The sequence below is a fragment of the Phasianus colchicus genome, chromosome Z, assembly GCF_987193195.1.
Source record: "Phasianus colchicus chromosome Z, bPhaCol1.hap1.1, whole genome shotgun sequence".
In the NCBI taxonomy this organism is placed as follows: domain Eukaryota; kingdom Metazoa; phylum Chordata; class Aves; order Galliformes; family Phasianidae; genus Phasianus; species Phasianus colchicus.
In genome coordinates, this window is record NC_143476.1 from 36,128,727 (window position 1) to 36,148,681 (window position 19,955).

The window sequence follows — 19,955 nt, forward strand, 5'->3', positions numbered from 1 at the left end:
CATTAACATCAGCCAATTTGCTTCTTGAAACCAGAGAGCTGTGGTGAAAAATGAACAAATGCCAGGAAAACTGCTGACACACCGCAGGCAGCAGGCTGAAACCTAATGCCACCTCTGCATCTGTAGAACAACAACTGGATTTCCAGCATGCAAAGAGATAACTAAATGGTACTGTTTGCTTTTCTGATTCAAATCTAAGCTGAAGGCAGTGTAGATGCATCTGCAGCCAAAGTGAAGATGGGAATATACTACTGGAGTTCTCCAGGAACCTGACACACCTTTTGGCAGGTTGGGTCAGTGTGTGGGAAGGAGCTATAATCACCAATTACCAATTACAGAATCGCAGAATCACAGGATTATAGGAATTGGAAGGGTCTTCTGGAGATCCTCCACTCCAAAGTAGGTTCCCTACAGTAGGTTGCAATAGGTAAGTCAATTTCTGCAATTGGTTGGACTGGAAGACTAAGACCTAGCTAAAAAGAGAAGAAATGCAAGGAATAAGACTCTCCGTCACTGCCTTGCATACCTAATATTAGGACTATGCAGGCAGGAGTTCTGTGGAGCAGAAACTCCTCATTGCACTGGTGGAGATGTGTTCATGTGTACACAGCCACTAGAGACCAAAAACAACAGAAAAACTCATTGCAGCTGGTCTCAGCTGGCATCAGAAAGCATCTGAAGATGATTTAGAGGAGGGTTGCTAGAGTTAGGGTAAGTTGCAGATGGACTTCATGATCTTTAAGGTCTTTTCCAACCTGAGCGATTCTATGATTCTACAATTCTACAAAGAAGCCATTCGATTTTAGAGCAATAAAATGGCCCTTTATTTCTGAGGAGAGCCTTATTCCATCCACGAGATGGGAACTGAGGTACTGCAAAAGGCCTCAAGCATCCTCATCACTTTTGGACAGTTGCGATTTCAGAAATGTTCTAGGAATGTTTAGAACAACTCAGTGGGAAGGGGCCTTCACTCAATGTCAAGTTCAATTGCTAATCAACAGTCAAAGCAATTACTGAGCACAGTGCCCAAATTCCCCTTGGCCTCTGACAGCTGTGTCACCTCTAGGAAGCCTGTTCCACAGTTTGACTGCCCTCATGGTGAAGAAATGCTTCCCAATGCCTGGTCTAATCCTGCCTAGATGCAGCTGTGTGCCATTCGTTTGTGTTCTGTCCCACCAGGGAGCTGAGCCCAGCACATCCCTCTGCTTCCCCTCAGGGAGCTGCAGAGCAGTGACCACTTCTCTGCCACCTCCACACAGGATAACCCAGGTTTGCCCACCTCTCCTCACATGGTGCCTCACATGCCTTCCAAACTTTCTACCAGCTTTCTTTTGCTGTCCTTCAGACTGTTTCATGGACCTTAACATAATTTCTTTATCGTAGAGCCCAGAAATGAACACAGTATTTGAGGCGAGGCTGCACCTTGAATCCATCAGTTTGTGGGAGAGGACTACTACATGGCAGACTTCCAGGGTGGTCCAGGCTGCATCCTGCAATACTGCTTTTTGTACATATTCCAGGTGTGGCAAAAAGGAATGGCAAGTTTGAAAATTGTTATGTAAACTATTTTGGGGGAAGCATTTTGCACACAATAAACTGCCTTGCACAGAGGTGCAGAGATGGCTTCAGAGCAGTAAGAATGAATTAAATTCTCTGTTAATTTCCCAGTCACAAGTTTTTTTTTTTTCTGGAAACTTGGTATTCTGATTTGAAAACCTTTTCAAGATGTTTAGCAGACTTTCACCTGTCAGCAGAGATTATGAAACAATGGCTATGGCCTTTCACTGTTTGCACATAAGATGATACTTTCAGAGTAGACCAGGTGCAGCTGACTGTGCCGGGTGGCAGGGATCCGTGACAGATCACGCTTTTACCCACAGCTTGTTTTTGTTGTACAAATACAATATGGTATGATTTCAGCCTGTCAAAATCCTAGCAAAGTCAAAATTAATTCTGTGTATGTGTGTATCTGCTATACTGCCAGATTCTAAGGGGAAGGTGGAAAAGGAGCTGAAAATACGGTGTCAGAATTTTGATAAACAGGGCCTGTCTGCCATGAAAGCAATTGGAAAGAATGAGACCAAAAATCTTAGACTTGAATTTCATCCAAGGCTCATTTGGCAGCAAAGTGTGGCTTTAGCGAAGGCGGGAAAGTGACTGGAATCCACCACTTGACCAGGCTGACATTTGTTTACAGGAGCAGGCTCACAGCTGCTAGGAAACCTAGCAGTTTCTTACAGTAATCAGAGGATTGCTTTCATTAGCAGGCATTTTTAGCAAGCTCCACAACAGCTCTCACAGGGTTGGCTGATCACTGGATCTGCTACCCACAGGAATGTTTGGGTGCTGCACATTCCCTCTTACCCTTCACATACACAGCTGGCATGTGGCTGCAGGAGCCTTTAGCTTCATCAAGGCAGTTGATTGGGCATCTTTATTTTTTTATTCCAAATTAAAATTGATGAGAAGACACCTCAAAGAAAGATGGAGAATATGGAGAATTCAAGATTATTTTTAATACTTTTTTTTTTTTTTTTTTTTAAGGATCAAGCTGATAAGTGATCAACTGTTCAGAAGAAGACACGAGATGTTCAGCACCGCCTACTGCAACATGTTGGTTCCCTCTCCAGAAGGCACTGAACACTGGCTTAACACAGGAAACAATGTCAGAACGCAGAGATTTACTGTGACACACAGAAATACCTGCTGACTGGCACAGCTTCTTAGTACAGCTCTCAGTTTTTTTTTTTTTTCCAGTGGCTCTGATCACAGCAGCAATGGTTAGCATTTCTACAAGTATCACATAAATGTACGGATGTCAGAACGTGCAGAAAACATGCAAAATCTCAACAGCAACACCATCGAATGACACAATGCATAGAAATATTGTTTGGCAAAACAGTGAATCTTTTAACAGCCTTTTTATATAAAACAAAAGAATGTACTTTTTTTACAAACAGTTCTTTAAAATTTGAGTTTAGGCAGAGTTAGAAAAGTTGGCACGTGAAAGTTAGCCTTAGACACAGTTTAACTCTGAGAATCAATTTGTCATTTACAGGAATTCTCATGCTTTGCTGGTTGGTTATGTACTGCACTAGCTATGCTTAAGCAAAACATGCTTTTGAACTGCTATTTTGGGAGCGACAGCCCTAATCTTATCAATTTTCAGAATGGGAGAAACCACATTCATATTAAAAGATTAGAAAGATTAAACATTGCATGTGGGGAAAGATAAAAGCTTTACTTTAACTGTTTTTCCCTAACACTCCTCACCATGATAGCTGGGGTTGTCATAGCAAAAACATTTTTCAAAGGCAGAATTAAAGTCAGCAGATAATTAAAACAAATGGAAAAGATTTTCTAATTCCAGTGTAAAACAAAGGAAGATATTAAAGGATGGCTTAAAGACGAGGATTACGCTTGCCTTCTTTAGAAAAAAAACACAAAAACTTTTGTTGCATTTGCCAGGCTTTTCCGCTGCCTTTCCACTGCCTTCACTATACTCAGGTATTTTGCCATTTCTTTGTTTTATGTCTTGAGTAACTTTGTCTGATAGGTCTCGAGGTGACCCAGAAGTATGTGAGTCATGTAGGCACAGACAAGCCCAGACAACGAAGCAGTGGCTGGGTGATGTCCTCTCCTGCACGTTTCAGACCCATCTGTGACAACAAGGTGGGTAGAAACATGAGCTCCAGGGCTGCATTCCTCACTGAGCTCTGCAGGGCAGGCACTGAGCTCTGCCCACCAGCAGCACTTGGGCTTGTGGGCACTGCCATCCACTTCTCACTTCTCCCCATGCCAGCTTGTAGGCTCTTGTAACACATTCTGTGTCACAATTTGCCTGTATGTCTTGAGTGCTGCAGGTATTTCCGCTCTGCATTTCACACCCAGCCCTGGCAGAGCAGCCCAGCCTGGATGCAATGTAGTAGGAGGGAAGGAGGAATACTGGCAGGAGCAATGTGGCACTACTTAAGGCTACATGTGATTCAGGCCAGCTGAGAACACACTATAATGATGCAGAAGACAATCTCAGCAGGATCACAAGCCTTTACAAAGCAGATCAAATTCTAAGCATGAGGAACACTACAGAGTTTTCTCTGTTCACAAAAGGAACAGCTGAAATGGTGAAGATAGTGTCAGTAAAATTAATGTTAAGAGTTTATTTTTTCTAGAGTAAGAGTAATACAGTATTTGTAAAGAACATTTTATATTTTCTTGATTCTTTTCCCCTTGCTTGGCTGTTTCACTATTTGCATGATGTTTATGGACTGTACAGAACAGAGCTAGCCAAAAATCCCAACGGTTGGGAATCCCCAGGCAGCGTAAAAGTTAGCATCAGAGTTAGCATCTACCATACAAAATCCCAAACACTGTGAATAAATCTTCTATTAACTACAACAGATCAAATTAAAATCTGAAAGGGTACTAACTTTTTTCAGAGACCAGTGACTGCTGTGTAATGAGTGCTGAGCACCAGAATAAGAGAGAAGGTAGAAGTATTTAATCCCCTGGAAACAGTAGATCCATTTCCAATGCACAGACATTTAATGGCATTTGTATTAAAAAAAAAAAAATAGTTCATATTACCAACCAACATTACACAATTCAGTGAGAAAACATAGAAAATAAATTTCTGACTTGAGACATAAACTCTAGAGACTGTTAAAACCCACCAGTTCATGTAACAAGTAAATTTTGTGCCAAACCAATTTTTTCCCCGTCAGATTAGTAGTTAAAGCTTTAGACATCCCCATTACTCTGAATATATTCCAGTGGATGGCCATTGTCAGAATTTTCAACAAGCTCACAGACATCTCTAAGCTGTGGGGCTTTCCCACGCTGCGCTGCAGTCAGTGGCTCTCCGCTGGATTCAGAAGCGTTGAGGTGCTGGCAGACAACCTCGCAGAGCCTCAGCGACAGGTTGGAACCAGCACTCGGTTTCACTGGTGGAGCTGGCAGCCATGCAGCCACACCATTCCATGGCGCTTTGAGGAACCTGTCTTCTTCTGAAGGATCACTCCATTGCCAGCTAATGTTTTCCAGTAGAGCATCAGGGAGAACCAGCCTCCACCTTTGTGCTGGTGCTCAGCTTTCCAAAACCTATGCAGAGATACATTACAGCCCCATGTGCCAGTTGCATATGTCCATCATGCACACACGGACAGCACCATCATCACAGAATTGTGCTTATGGCCTTCCCCTGCTCAGCATGGAGAAGCACAGTTGCCTTACCTGGCTGGCCCAGGGCTCTGATTTTTCAGAGATGTGCTGTGACACCCACGCTGACCCTTCACAGGGCCATCAGACAGGTGGGAGATACCAGATGGTGTGCCAGTGCTCCTGGCTACAAAGCAGGCTCGGTGCATGGGGACCATCCCCAGAAAGTGCAGTCCCAGTTCTCCTGCTAGGAACATAGCCATGCTTTATGATGGACTGCCTTCTTTTCACACTCTTCCTCAGCAGAGCGTGCAGATTCAGCACTTACATGAAAGCATAGAAATAGAAGAAAATACATCCCCATTTTAAGAACAAGGACAGCAACTCACATTAGGCAAGACAACCATCTTGTTAATGCTAATGTTTAACAAAGAACCCTCATTAAAAGGTGCAGATCCACTGCCAGCCACACTTAGTAGTGTACAGCTGAATCCCCACTAACCTAGCATGTCCTAGCTCATTTCAGGCAAATCAAACCTCAGCTCTGTGTCCCGTCAGCATTCCTCCTTCCCATACATTCAAATGGCCTTAGGGCATCAAGGAGGTCCTGCTTTCCTATTGTCCACTCTGCCTAAGACAAATTGATTTCCACTCTAGTGTCAGTCCAGGATGTACTATGGAGGAGGATCAGTCATCTCTACTTGGTTTAAAGACATCATTAGAAGGCCAGGCACAGGCACAAAACTGGCCCTCAGCACATTACTGAGTTTTATTCTCCTTCTATGATTTGAAAGCATTCCCACAAAAAGCAGAGAAGAAGGGAAAGGCAGAGTGTTGGGAGACAAGAGATGCAAGGCTCTGAATGATGATGTATCCCACAGACCACATGCACTCAAAGTGAGGCAGCCTGCCCTGAGCGCATTATCCCCAAAGCACAAGGTCACTTGATAGCAGGGAGGGAACTCTGGGCTGCCCTCCACAGAGCAGTCCCCTCTTTCCCTATGTCACAAACACCAGGAGAAAGGAATGTTAGAAGTACAGAGGGATGGAGAGAGGAACGCTGGGGATGGGGAAGACCAGTTGGTCAGCTGTAGTCACTTGCAGCTGATGGTAGGGAGAAATAACCAGCCCACACACCATGTCAGTCAATGCACTTATGGGATGTCCTCAGGCAGGGAGACAAAAAAGGGGTAAATACGAGCTGGGCAGGGAAGAAATGTAGAGTATACAGAATCTCAGTTCTCTTAGGGCTGCTCCAAGAACCCGGGCAGCCGAGGCTCTGCCATGACACAACAACTATTCTTCCTGATCCATGTCTTCATATCAAGCATCATTTGCACAACCTGTGGTGGAAGACAGTCACAAACAGGCAAGGAAGGGACAAGCAGCAATATAACTTGCTACTCAAATCTCATTTTCTACACTCCTACTAGTGATGAGCTGCTTCTAAAAATAAAAATAGAAAATAGCTTGAAAGCATTGATATTCTTCACAAAGGAGAATGTGCACCACTACTTTCATTGTTAGACTGTCCTATATTCCAACTGTACAGATGCTATCACAGAATTACTGCACTCTGCAAATGAATAAGGTATGTGCTGTTGTTTTAGATATGCTTCATAATTTAGTCTACAAGGTAGTTCAGAACAGTATTTCATTCTCCTGTACTTAAAAACACATTTGGTTGCATAAATTTGTATTTGAAAATTAAACAGGCGGTTTGCAAAACCCAGATATCGAGAATTTCAGCTTCAACTACTGTTTTATGAATAGAAGCACCCTGTGCAAGCCTACAGTGCCACAAATACATGCACAAGTAATAGTTTGGAAGGCAACCAACATAGCTGCAAACTACACAGAAGGTGTTGCCACTGCATTATCCCTGTGATGGGTTTCCAAAGCTGCAGTGCAGCCTTTAGACAGGGAACATCCTCCTCTGCCTCTCCCACTGGAGCTGCAAATCAATTTTTGAGCAAAATCAAGTCAGTAATTTGGCAGAGAACTATCTCTATTTCCCCCTTTGTGCTATGTTTTCTGCTGGGCTAGTGAGCTGAAGAGGTTGGACCTCATTGATGAGGTCCAACACCAGATCAGAGAAGGCTGAAAGTCATGAAAATAGGAAGGGAAAGAGAGAGAAGAAAGAAGCACTGTCATCTGCCTGCAGGGGATCTCTGCATGTGACCCACCCAGCCACCACCTCATGAGCTATGCTGTATAGGAGCCGAGTGGTGATCTGAGAGCTGGCCTCATGATGTCATGGTAAGAAGTAGTGAAGTATCAAGAGTTATGGTAGGACACACCAGACCCTAGGCAGAGACAAAGGCTTGCAGATCAGGTATTAAGAAGAAATTCTTTACTCAAAAGGTAGTGAGGCCCTGGCAGAGTTGCCCAGAGAAGCCGTGGTTGGCCAGATTGGCTGGGGACTGGGGCAGCCTGATCTAGCAGTCAGCAACCCTGCTCAAAGAGCGAGCACTAGACTAGATTATCTTTAAGGCTTCTTCCAAGTCAAGCTATTCTATGACTCTATGATTGTAAGAGCGCAGCACTACCCCCTGACCATTTCCCTATGGCTTTTTACTGGGGCAGATCCACACCATGATGGTAAGCATGAAACTTACTGGTGAGCAGGTTCTGACACCCTCAAAACACAGGGAGACAACAGCAAGCAAATGGGTTGTCATCTGTCAGCAACAACATGGCAGCTGGGACACTACACTCCTGCCAAGCAGACACAAAACCATGACAGAGTTTTAAATCAGAAGTCTCCCTCCCCGTGGGTTAATGACACTCTCAAGGGATTAATACAGATCATAATTAATTAGGCTGTCATCACTCAATTCTGTGCAAATGTTTGCAAATGAAGACTGGGTAATATGTGGTGCTAAATGCCATTCAAAAATAACATACCTACTTTTGGAGTATGATATTACTTCAGTATCATATTTTGGCCATATGTGCTTAACTGCTTCTAGAAGTAGTCTATTTGGGGATGCCCGATCAGAATTTGCCAGGCAATCTGCCATCAGCATCACTAGAGGCTGGAGTTACTACAGATGTCACAAAGCAGAGAAAACACAGCTCTATAATGCTGAGGCTCCTGCAATGAGAACACATAATTCAACTTTACTGCCTAACCAGACACACAACAGTTGCTCACATGCAACATTATCAGAGACACTGCCTCGGCACAGCAAGATACAAATCACCTAAAACTGAAGAAAGCAACTCTGTATATGGACAGTGGAGCTGGAGACAAGGTCAAGATCTGTGCTGGGGCTGAATTACAGTGTAGATGTGAATCAGAACATTACAGACCACATGCAGCACTGCACATCTGCAGACAGTGATCTGCCTTCTCAAAGACAAGAAAATGTGTGGGATTACCACAGTTATTAGTCCACATAAAACAGCCCACTGTGAAGCAATAAACCCTAACCAGAGAAACTGTTTATTACTACCAAGTTTAGTTTCATGTTCTGTGGGGTCTGAGAAGGGACAGCAGACAGCCACATCATGGGGTAGTTTTTTGTACTATAAGGCAAGTCTTCACAGCAAAGAGGAGGAAAGATGTGATGCTGAAATGTGCTGCTCCACAAAGGCCATCAGGTACCTGGCTTTGTACTGTGGCAGAGGAAAGGAAGATGGGTCAGGTCCTGCAATAGTTAAGAGGTGAGCAAAGGGGGAAATTGAGAGCAAAACCCTTCCTAGCAGCTCCCTTGTGGAGCTCTACAGAACATCATGAATGAGTTCTCTAGCATGACAGCCCAGCACTCACTGCATACAGAGACCATGACTTGAGTACTCAGCAGCAAACAGCAATGAAACCCTACAGAGAGCAACATCAGCCTTGCAAAATTATTTTCACTTGTATCACATGTAAAGCATTGCTATGAAAAGACAAGGCTGTGCCCGCAGCAATCAATTGGCTAGCCTCATCTGGAAGCAAAGCAGCAGATGTCTGTGTTTCCCTCTCCTTCATCTTCACCAGATTTGCCATGGCAAAACAGTCACAGGTACTTGCAGTTACTTCACAAGTGCCAACACTTTGTTTCAAGCCTCAGAACCAAGCCACAAAAGCACAGCTTTGCAATTTGAGTGCCTGTCACACCAGTGCCAACCTTGCAGCACTAAAAGACAGTACTCTCAGGGGTTGCAGATATGATTACCCTGTCTTGACGTGCCAGATCCTTGGGCAGCCAGCACACAGAGCACCAAGGCTTTATACTAGCTCTGCTGTGCAGAGCACTAAGCAATCATTCAGGCTCTGTCACCTGCACTAAGCTTCCTAGGAGGACAGATGTTCATTAAAGAGGAAATCTCTGCTCCCAAATCTTCTGTGGGACATCTGCTAACCACTCCCTGTCCAAAACAGACCTCCAGGATTAAGTGAGACACAGGTGTTCTGCCACCTCCTTCATGCACAGGAATACACACCTCATCCCAGCCAACACTGAAAACAAGCTTTAAATGGCATCAGGTGGGATAATTTATATCTTTCTGCTACTGTTTCACTTTTTAAATTAGTGATGACTGAAGTTACTGCACAGTTGCAGACTTAAACTACATGAAAGAAAGGAAGGAAAGTAAAGAAATAAAACCAATGAAGTTTAAAGAAAGACAAAAGTAAAAAGAAAAGTCCTCAGTAACAGTTTGATGGGATGTGAGCTGAAGCTGAGTCTTTCATGGACTTTGGAGGACACCATATCATGTCAGGAGGCTTGTCTATAGATTTACCAAGTCTCTATGGTATGCTAGTGGAACGTTTCCATCTGTAATGCTGAATGAGCTAAGCTGAATTACTAATGAGGTACCATACATCATTTTAAAAGTCAAGAATTGTAATGGTTCACTGACACACTTAATTTGTTAGTGTATTCCCTGTACTCATAGAACAGTTATGCTACAAAATCAAATACTGGAACATTAGCATTCATTATTTCAAGGATTTAAAAGACCAAATTCTTCCCTAAGAATTACGCACATAATTTCCATTGTCTGCAATGAAAACAGATTACACGTAGGTGATTTTGATTTGTTTTCCAGTGCTTAAAACTACTCATGTTTTTAATCTTCTGTAGAAAATATGAAACTATCTTTATGCTCCCTATGTTATTTTTTTGTGGATTTTGAATAATGGCTTAGGACAGATTTGATGCATTTTATCTAGATGGTTTGGGATAAGATAATGGATTTTTCTGCACACCTACATCCCCAAGAGTACTGAAAGAGTGGATCAAAGTCAGTAGATTTTACATTAAGAATACACAGTGACAAAACATTAATGACCAGTGCTTAAACAGTTAAAATTATGTATACGACTGTTTTTGCAAACATACCTCTGCTTACTGTTGAAAACAATACTTTTCAGTCTAAAGACCAGTAATATTCTGATAACAGAAAATCAACAAAAACAAAAGTTAAAAATAGCCTTTTGCTGACTTTGGGATTTTTTTTTTTCCATCTGGCACAAATGAGCCTCAGGAAACAAACAAACATCAACAGCAACAAAAAAATGACAAACAAAACCAAATCAAAACAACAACAACAAAAAAACAACAAGAAAACTTCTTGTAAATAGTTTCACAGACTTACATTGATGCATCTCTTATCTCCTCGTATTTCTGATCAAGAACAAGTCAGCAGGTAAGAAGCAGCAGCCAGTGGTAGATTTGCCTCCTCCACTCTAGGAGGCCATGTTAAAACAAGAAGTCGAAAAAACAGAATTGCTACGTAAGCCTCCCTGGGGAATTACAGTCACTGATGTGTGCATGTTAAAAAGGGTATTTCCAGTCTATCTTGTGTTGCCTGAGAACCATTTTTGTCCTTTTAAAATCTGCAATTATATTATAACCCACAAGTAACATTCATTTTTGTATTAACACTATAAATACTATGTTAGTATTACTAAACTATCTCTATTGACTTATCTGTAAAAAGAAAAATATATTATATATTTTTATATTTTTATAAAGTGAATTAACACTGGAGAGAGGGCTATGGGAGAGTAGTGTACAATCACAGTTGATGTGAATTACTGGACACAAACTCAACGTTTGAAACAAAACAGAAGAGAGAAATCTGTCCAGGTTATACCCCTTTTTCAAGCTGTGTCAGAGGAAGAGTCATATGATGCTGACACTATGAAGTTGCCAGTATTGGTATGGCTTGCCATAGATTGGGCAGCCTGCTGGCTCAAGTTATTGCAGATCAGCACAAGCTGGTTGCTCTGAGCTTCTGACAATGTGCTACAGCTCTGGTAGACACTGAAGTTGGTCTTCCTGCCAGGGATGTTGCCCTTCTCGCACATTGTCTTTACCATCTTGGCAAGCTTATTTTTCCCCAGAGCTTGGCAATTGTACCAATGAAGGGCAGCCAAGTTGACAACAGGTTTGATTGACAGGTAAAAAGGTGCATCCTCATAGCGCATGGCTGGAGGCCGCCTCTGGGCGTACTCCTTGTAGTCTTGCACAGGACAGGTCTGTGGGGAGTGCTGAGTGGCATACACCCGAGAGTCTGTCCCACCTCTCTTGCTCTTGGCATTGATATCTCCATTGTCTGGTCCCATCCACTCCAGGTACTCCAACCCAGTCTCTGTCACCCGCAGCCGGATGTCTCCCCATTTGAGGGTGGACCCATGAAAACCTGTGCAGTGTCCAAATGCCTTAGTGTTGTTCAGCCAGACAAGGTTCAAGAGCCCTTCAGGATTGTACCTGCTCAACAAACCTCTTTTGCGCAGGATAAGCTCGTCAGCAAAGGTGAGCTTCATGGACTTGTGTGGTTTGTTTCCTTTACCTTTACACCTCAGCTCTATCTGCTTTTGTTTTAGGGCTTCTTGGGACCTCTTGAACTCCTTATCCCTGGTAATACTGTATCCATACCTGTGCTCCTTCAGATAACGCTCCAGCCCACACTGATAGTTGGCCAGACTGTTTGGCTCGTATTCAGACCCATCCTTCTGCCTGGCATCCACAAAGAACGAAGCAAGGTAGGCATCGAGCTCTTTGCAGGGGATGACATAGATCTCTCGGGTCTCAGAGGGATACTTAGAGATGAGGAACTCCCGGAAATTGCGGAGAGCTGTCTGTGTGCTGCGAATGGTCTTCTCGTTCTGCTCCCTGCTGAGCTCTGCTGCTCTCTCATCCTGGTCTGGAAGAGGGAGAAGGAAAAAGACAAAACAAAGCAGAAGAAGCAGTGAGCCTCTGTGAAAGGTTTTTCCCAAAGTAAATTTCCTTTAAAAGAATGAACAAAAAGAAATGAAAATGAATTTCACAAAGCACACTTGAAAACATCATTACATACTTGCCACATGACCGAAAAGTCAACTTCAGTTCTACAAATGATGTAACTGGAATACGGCAAAGTGAACTCTTCATGACACTGGGACACAATTTTGTGCACAGAGACCTGGGGAAAGCAGTTTAATTAGAGGCAATCTGCTTTCCAGAACAAATGCAAGGCGTTTCGATGGACTCCAGTGCCACATGCTGAGCCCAATCTGAGTAATGAGCCCATTGTGAACTGACTCATTTGTGAAACAAGGGGCTGTACTCATTCTGACATTTTTCCACAAAGAATAACCAAAGCCTTAAATTTATGATATTACAATTATTTTTAATTAGACAAATTTCTAAACAGCCAGTAAGTATAGATAGAAATGCACACTACAAAATTATGCATCACATCCTAAGAAAGAAGTTAGAAGGTACAACACCGTGATGTGTAATTTACAAATACAAAAGAATAAAAAATAATGTAATACTTTACATTAGAAAATATCAAAACTGTCAGCACTTAACATGTTTATACAGTTTCTTTACATAATCAAGCAGTTCCTGGACAGATGTAGTGCAATCGTGAATATTTCTTCTCATTCTGAGAAAAAAAATCAGATTCAGGAAAGAACTTTATATTGCTCCATAAAGCTATATTCAAAGGTCCTTGCAAGTGGTACAACATCAAACTACAGCATCCAGATGTGACTCAAAAGATGATTCTTAATGACAAACTATTTTCAGGCTGGTCATAAGCATGAAATGAAAAGCTTTTTACATGGAAGTGATGCATGTACTTACAGACTGTTTTATTGGCATGTGGAAACTGTCTTCAGAAGGATGCAATTTATAAGCACATAGGCAGAACTGTCATTATGGATAAGATAAGCCTTAATGGATTTAGAAAATGATGAGCAGTATGTGTGAAGAAGGAAAATTCCAATGATTTGACTGTTTTCTGTACTTGTAAATGGAACATTCATTTTTCCTCAGTTATCAAAAAGAGGGAAAACAGAAAGACCTTTTTTGCTCTATCTCATTGCAAAAATTACATGCATTTTGTTGTCTTTTCTCTACTACACTTACAGCAACAGGGCATTTACCTGTTATCTCCCACCCTACATACACACCACAAAGTCATACGGGGCCTGGCAAAATTCCCACCACCTCTCCGTTCAGAAGCCAAGCTCATGGGCAGCCATGCTCTGCAGCAGTGCTTGTGTCTGCTGCTCCTGCCCACTCTGTCTTGTCTAGCTGGGTGGCTTCCCTTTCCACTCATCTAAAGGAACAGCATCCAGGCCTGCAGAGCATTTCGCTCCTCACCTCCACACAGACAGAGGCACTGAGAGTGGCTTGCAACTCTTGTCCTCTGTCCTCAATGATAGGTGCCCACTGCACCCACAGCACTCAGTGAAACCTGCTGTGCTGGATCCTCAGGCCCTTGGCAAAGCACAAAGAACTGAAGGTCTGCAGCTGAGGCCTTTTGGGGGTTTCTGCAGCCATGTAAAATGTTGCCACAGGGCACTGAGGTTTGCTTTAACTGTGCTCAGGGAGCAAATGTAACCAGTCTATTTTAAAAACTGGTTTTAATTTTCATGTCAGCATCAAAGAGCTACAAGCAGCCCTCAGTGAAGTCTCATGCTTCAAGCAATGAATAGCACAGATCCTTTTACTATGGCTAGCTACAGGCTGGAAATGAAGAGCTAATGCTGTTTGAAGTGCAGAAGCAAAACATTTACCCTGATACCTTGTTCACTGCACCCACCACCACTTATTATAGCACTGTGTAAGTAAGCTGTTCTTTGATTGACAGCCCACATTTTAAGTACTGTTGCAAGATAAAAGGCACGTACAGTGGTTTGGTTATATACATGTCATCAATCACTATTTCTTTCAGAATGTCCTGTCACAACACAGCAGTGACACTCAGTCATTTACATTTTGGCATCTTTCCTTAAACTGCAAAGGAAATTGCTGTATCTGCAGATAGCAGTTATAAAACCCATGTTCAATAAAGATCCCCTGAAGTTGTATGAAACACTGCATTTCTGCAGTGCTCTGATGTGTTACATCAAGGCAGGAGGAAAATCTTAAACAAAATGGGTCAGGTTATCTACCAGCCAAATCAGGACAGCTAGGCCAGTCTGACTGGGAATCTAGTCTGGAATTGTAGTGAATTATTCTCTTATTCTGGGAGAGTTCAAATATCACAGATATCTCAAAGCATGGGACTAATGCAGTGAGACAGTGAGACTCAGACTGAGACAACCAAAGTTACTAGATGTCAAGTGAGCCACAGCCATGATCTGCATGTGCTTTTTACCTACAGCAAAAGCAGATGATTTTGATGAGCCTACTTAACTTAGAAAATGTTTACAGCCTAGAACAACTTAGGAAGGGGACATAACTCTTCATGTCATCAAATTCTTACTTCCTTATTTAACCAAAGAGAAGTCATTGTATTGAAAGACAATCTGTCCCCAGACCATACAATTCAGCCACCACGGAGACTTAAATTGTATCCAAACACCCTTTTACTGTCACAAACTGTGATTTTTGCTAATTGCATTATTTCATTCTCTATTATTGTTGTGATTGACCATGGTCAGCAATCACCACACAGTCACTTGCTCTCTCCCCACACTCAGCAGGGCAGAGAAGAGCAAAAAGAAGAAAACATCAGAGCTGAGGCAAATCTGAATAAGTAAAGGAAAGAGAAAAGAAACAATCCAACATGCAATGCAAAGGCAATCACTCACCACCTCTCATAATGTTCAGTCAGATTCCGAGCAATGCCTACTTCCCACAGAAAAAATTTTTTTTTTACTGTTTATTGTTAAGCATGATGTAGTATGGCACAGAATATCCCTTTGGTCAGTGGGGGTCAGCCCCCTCCCAACCTCTTGCCAAACTCAGCCTAGTTGGTTGGGATACAGAGTGGGAAAAAGAAAAAGCCTTAATGGTGTGCAGTACTACTCAGCAATAGTCAAAACACTGGTCTGTTACTAATACTGTAGTAGCCACAGATCCAAAATGCAGCACATTATGGGCTGCTGTGAGAGTTATCTCCATCCCAGTGAAACCCAGAAAAGCCATGCCATTTGATCACTAATCAAACTATGGCCCAAGATCAGGCTTTTCTTGCATCCCTTCCACACAACCTGTGACTGGACAAGGAGACCATGAAAAATATTATCGGAGTGCAGTCTGCTAATGGCTCTTTCAAAATATTTACAATAAGCCCTTCTACTATACACATTTCCTTTGGGAAAATTCTGTGAAAGAAAACCAATGCCCTCTACAGTGTGGGTATTTGGCACTGTTTCTGCTCTAGCCACGTGCCCTTGGTAGCATGTGAGAGGGAGATTATGTTGGTGTAATGGCATTTTATTCCTTAAAAATCTATATGAATTGTTTGGTAAAGAAAGCCTAAATATAACGGAATTCATTCATTAAGAATTCAAGACTAAAAGGCATTTCAGCTGTTATCACAGTGAATTTTTGAAAATACATAAGCTGGGAGAACTGTTGAGATATAGGATCTCATCTCTGGGCTCGGAGATTGAAAGTGAATGCCCTTTCTGATATAGGAGTATTTTCAGTAAAGCAGTTCCCAAATGTTTGCTTGGTCTCACCTTGCTGCATCTTGCAGAATAGAGATGAAAAACTCATCTGGCCAAAGCTTAACCTTTTGGGAATTTTAGCTACTGAAAACACAGGTGGAAATACACAGTAGTCCCCTGATGACTGCAAAATACACCTGCTTGCTCTTAGGTGTCCACTGCTCACATTATTACGAACTCTTTATTGTGCGTGGGTTCAAAACCTGGGTAAAAGTACAGAAGACTATTATAAAGTGCTCCTCAACACAAGACAGTATTTCCAAACTGGAAAGGTGCTTGAGCTGTAAATTGGTGGAGGATGGAACAATGGGAAGATAACACGTATGCTTTCATCTCTTCTTGTATTCTTAGGTACGTGCATGTTGTTAGGGTCTAGGGAAAATGTATATTCTCATATTATGATCTAAACTGTTTTGGATAGTAAAACAGAACCAATGAACCGAAATTTATTGTTCTCAACAAACTACCAAACCAAGCTAGACCAAATAGTTTTTCCTTGCAATAACAAAATGTTAGGAGTTGGTAGTGCTGCTCCCCATTATGCTGACCAGGGAAAGAAATTTACAAAAAAGGTGACTTGGAGATGCATCTCATGAGGTCCTGCTCACAGTTGCATAGTACACAAAACATGTGATCCACACATCTGTAATTCCTGTCTCACTCCACATCAGTGTTTCATTTCCAGGAAAACCAGAACATCAGAAAAGGCAGTAAATCTCACCTTACTGTTGGATTGGGGTAATCACCCAGCTGAGAGTAAGAAGGACTGCTTGAGTAGTTTAAATGTTCAACTTAAAAGTAGACAAAGAGACAAAGTGACTTGGCAGAGACTACACAGATCCAGTGGGAGCTGAGTGTCTCTGGCTAGCCCACAACCATGAGATGATCCTTCCCACACAGCAACAGCTGCAGTCTGATCTTTCATAATCTGATCTTACTACAGCCAAGACTTAACATTATCAACTGAGTTATCAAACATAGGGTTGTTTTTATTTCAGCTCACACACTTAGACAAACTCAGACTTACCAGAACATAACCTCCTCTGTAATTATGTACAGTGGGGGTAAACACTTGCTTTTGTCGTTCACATCAAAATGATGCTTGTTGTTAATATTCAGAGAAGATTTGTAACATTAGTGGGAGTTGTAAACCTGAGCTATTACTGCACACAGCCTCAAATTCTGCGTAAGGATGTCAACAAGATCTCCAGTAAAAAAGGTTTTTTGGATGGCAGTCACACTACTAGTCAGCATCTCCTCTGTCTAATTTGTGCTCTGACTAGAAATATCTTTCTGGGGAAGACCCACTCCCACCACAATGCTTTCATTCATGTGAAAAAGCCTAGCACACACAAGATGCCATCTATCTCCACTCTGGAGCTGTGTTCTCCCTCCAAGCACTTTGCAGGTTAGCTTCTGTCCCCAGACTTCAATTACTGGAATGTAGTGATAATCCACAATACAAGGCTATAAACAGCCAACTGAAATGATTCATGTAAACCAGAGCCTGCTCCTACCTGTCTTTTCTTCTCTTTTTCAAGAGTGTATCAGCAGGCAAACGGTGTCATAACCACAGTGGGCAGCAGTAGCCCCATTGTGTACTGAGTCACACCAAGTCATGGAGAGGAAGAATCAGGAACTTTCCAACAAGTGTGTACTCCTGCAAGCAGTGCTACAGCTCACTTCCTCAGCGTGGCTAAATGTCCTACCGCAATGTACACTCATTTAATAACAGTCAGCACAAGCCAAGGCCAGTGATGATGCATCTGCCTTCCTACTGCAAATAATATTTAGAAAATGACCTGTTGTCTTTCATTCTATCGCATGACTAACTAAATAACTGAATATCTTTCTCCTGTATCATCACTGAGGACATAAAAAGTAGGAGGCCTCCCCATTACAGGTAACTGTGAGTACTCCCAAAATCATGCTGAGAGACAGGGAGAGGTATGCACTTGGAGAATGATACTTCTGGTGTTTTTAGTATCTGTTCCAGACTAAATCTGTCAAGGCAACTCCTACACATATGCAGTAGTTAAAGGCTTAGGTCAAAAATACATATGTTTTAATGTAATTATTTCATATCCAACAATAACTTGCTTTTTAGAAAGTCCTGAGGCCAAATAAAGTGCACTTTCAGTGCCATAATATATCATACCTATTTAAGTTTAGGCTTGGTGAGTCAGTCAAAAAAGGAGAGGAAATCCTGTGACTGCCTTAAGACTTTCATCAGGCTTGACATCTAACAGTTTCTGAGCTCTGCAGGATCAAAGGATTAACTTGTTAGCTGCAGATTACAAAAGCAGAAGAAAGTGCTCCTGCACTTTTTCTCCCCTACCAATCTGACTTTGCTACTAAATTCTATTTAACAATTACAGTTCCCTGTTTCCACTACATTAAGTCAAACCCCATATAGTTTAACATTTTCAGCAAATGTTTTCATTAGTATGTAAAATCTCTACTAAGGTAGAAATTTCTTAATTGAAATCCACTTATAAGAGATATTATGTTTTCTGGGCCAAATAAATTATGCTTGTATTCTGTAAACCTTTTGCAGCACAATTATCAGTGAAATATTTTATGATTCTAAAATTAAGTACCCTACAAGAAAACAGAACACAGATTCCAAGCAAATGAGCATGAGAATATTTATAAATCAGCATATCCATGAAATAAGAATCTCAAAAACAAACTTTAGCCATCTGTACATTTTCTGCAAGATGTAGAATGGTCTGCTCTCTCAGATGCTAGTGCTGTTTTATTTAGTTTGCACCCATTTTCACTACTTTCTTGCCACAACAGCCAAAAAAGATGAAAGGTGCAAACTCAACAATAAAATCTCCATCAATATTAATGAGACTACTACATCAGTCTCAGATACCAGAAAACCTGGAGCCATGACAAGGGATTAAGAATTTATGACTGACAGGATCTATCTTTTATGCAGCAAATACTAGCAATGACAAATGAACACTGCAAATCAGGAGTGCTCCAGGGACTTTCAACTTGTATGAAGCCTCTCCTGCTCTATCTGACTGTAATGTAGCATCTTCTGATCTTGAAATAGCCCACAAATGTACTAAAAGTGCATTTACCATACCTGAAATTTTAAAATTTGTCCTCAGTATGGTCTTCACCTATTTGACTTTGATTTTGTCAAAACTAATGGAATGGGAAGTTCTGCACAAACGTGCGCAAGAACTTCTTTATGGTGAGGGTGATGGAGCACTGGAACAGGCTGCCCAGGGAGGCTGTGGAGTCTCCTTCTCTGGAGATATTCAAGACCTGCCTGGATGCCTACTTGTGCAAATGGGTGCTTTGGCAGGGGGGTTGGACTCGATCTCTGGAGGTCCCTTCCAACCCCTATGATTCTGTGATTCTGTGAAAAATGAAAGTGTTGTATTCTTCTTTTACTTCACATCTCGCTTCAGCTGCTGAACACTCACAGTGGTATTATGTCATGTGGAATTGTCATGTGGGATTGTACAAGTCTCCTACTTTATTTTTGAAGCAGTTCTCCTTACACTGCTGTAGATTGCTGTAAAGCAACATGGGATGTGTTTCCTCTGTATCCCAACAACGGGGCTACTAGTTCATGTTTACCCAAATCTACTTAATTTTCCAACTTCCATTTAGCAACAATGAATACAGTAAGTCCAGCTCTGTCAAATACTGTGCAGCATTTTCAGAGCAGCCAAATACTGCACAGCATTTCCAGAGCAGGAAACTGGCTGTTCCCTGAGCTACAGCCAGGAGAACAGTGGAAGCAAATATCTTCTGTAAGAGCAGCAAAGCAACCATGTACTTCATACCTAGAGGATGTCCAGGTGAAAGGTACGTGGGGCTCAGAGCTGGAATGGAGTCTGCCACATTAGCAGCCCTGTTCCAAGTTAGTAATCTGAGT

General features: G+C 42.0%; 1 protein-coding gene across 2 annotated transcripts in view; it reads right to left on the reverse strand.

Moving 5' to 3' along the window:
- Positions 1-2,661: 2,661 nt before the first annotated feature.
- The window catches only part of KIAA1958 (KIAA1958 ortholog), a 59,260-nt gene continuing 41,966 nt past the window's right edge, over positions 2,662-19,955 (reverse strand). For both annotated transcript variants that reach the window (XM_031609779.2, XM_090130889.1), the window contains exons 3-4: positions 10,750-12,303; positions 2,662-5,100 (exon numbers count right to left, since the gene is read on the reverse strand). In XM_031609779.2, coding sequence (XP_031465639.2) covers positions 11,258-12,303 — 1,046 coding nt within the window. In that variant the 3' untranslated portion in view covers positions 2,662-5,100; positions 10,750-11,257. The remainder of the gene's footprint in view (positions 5,101-10,749; positions 12,304-19,955) is intronic.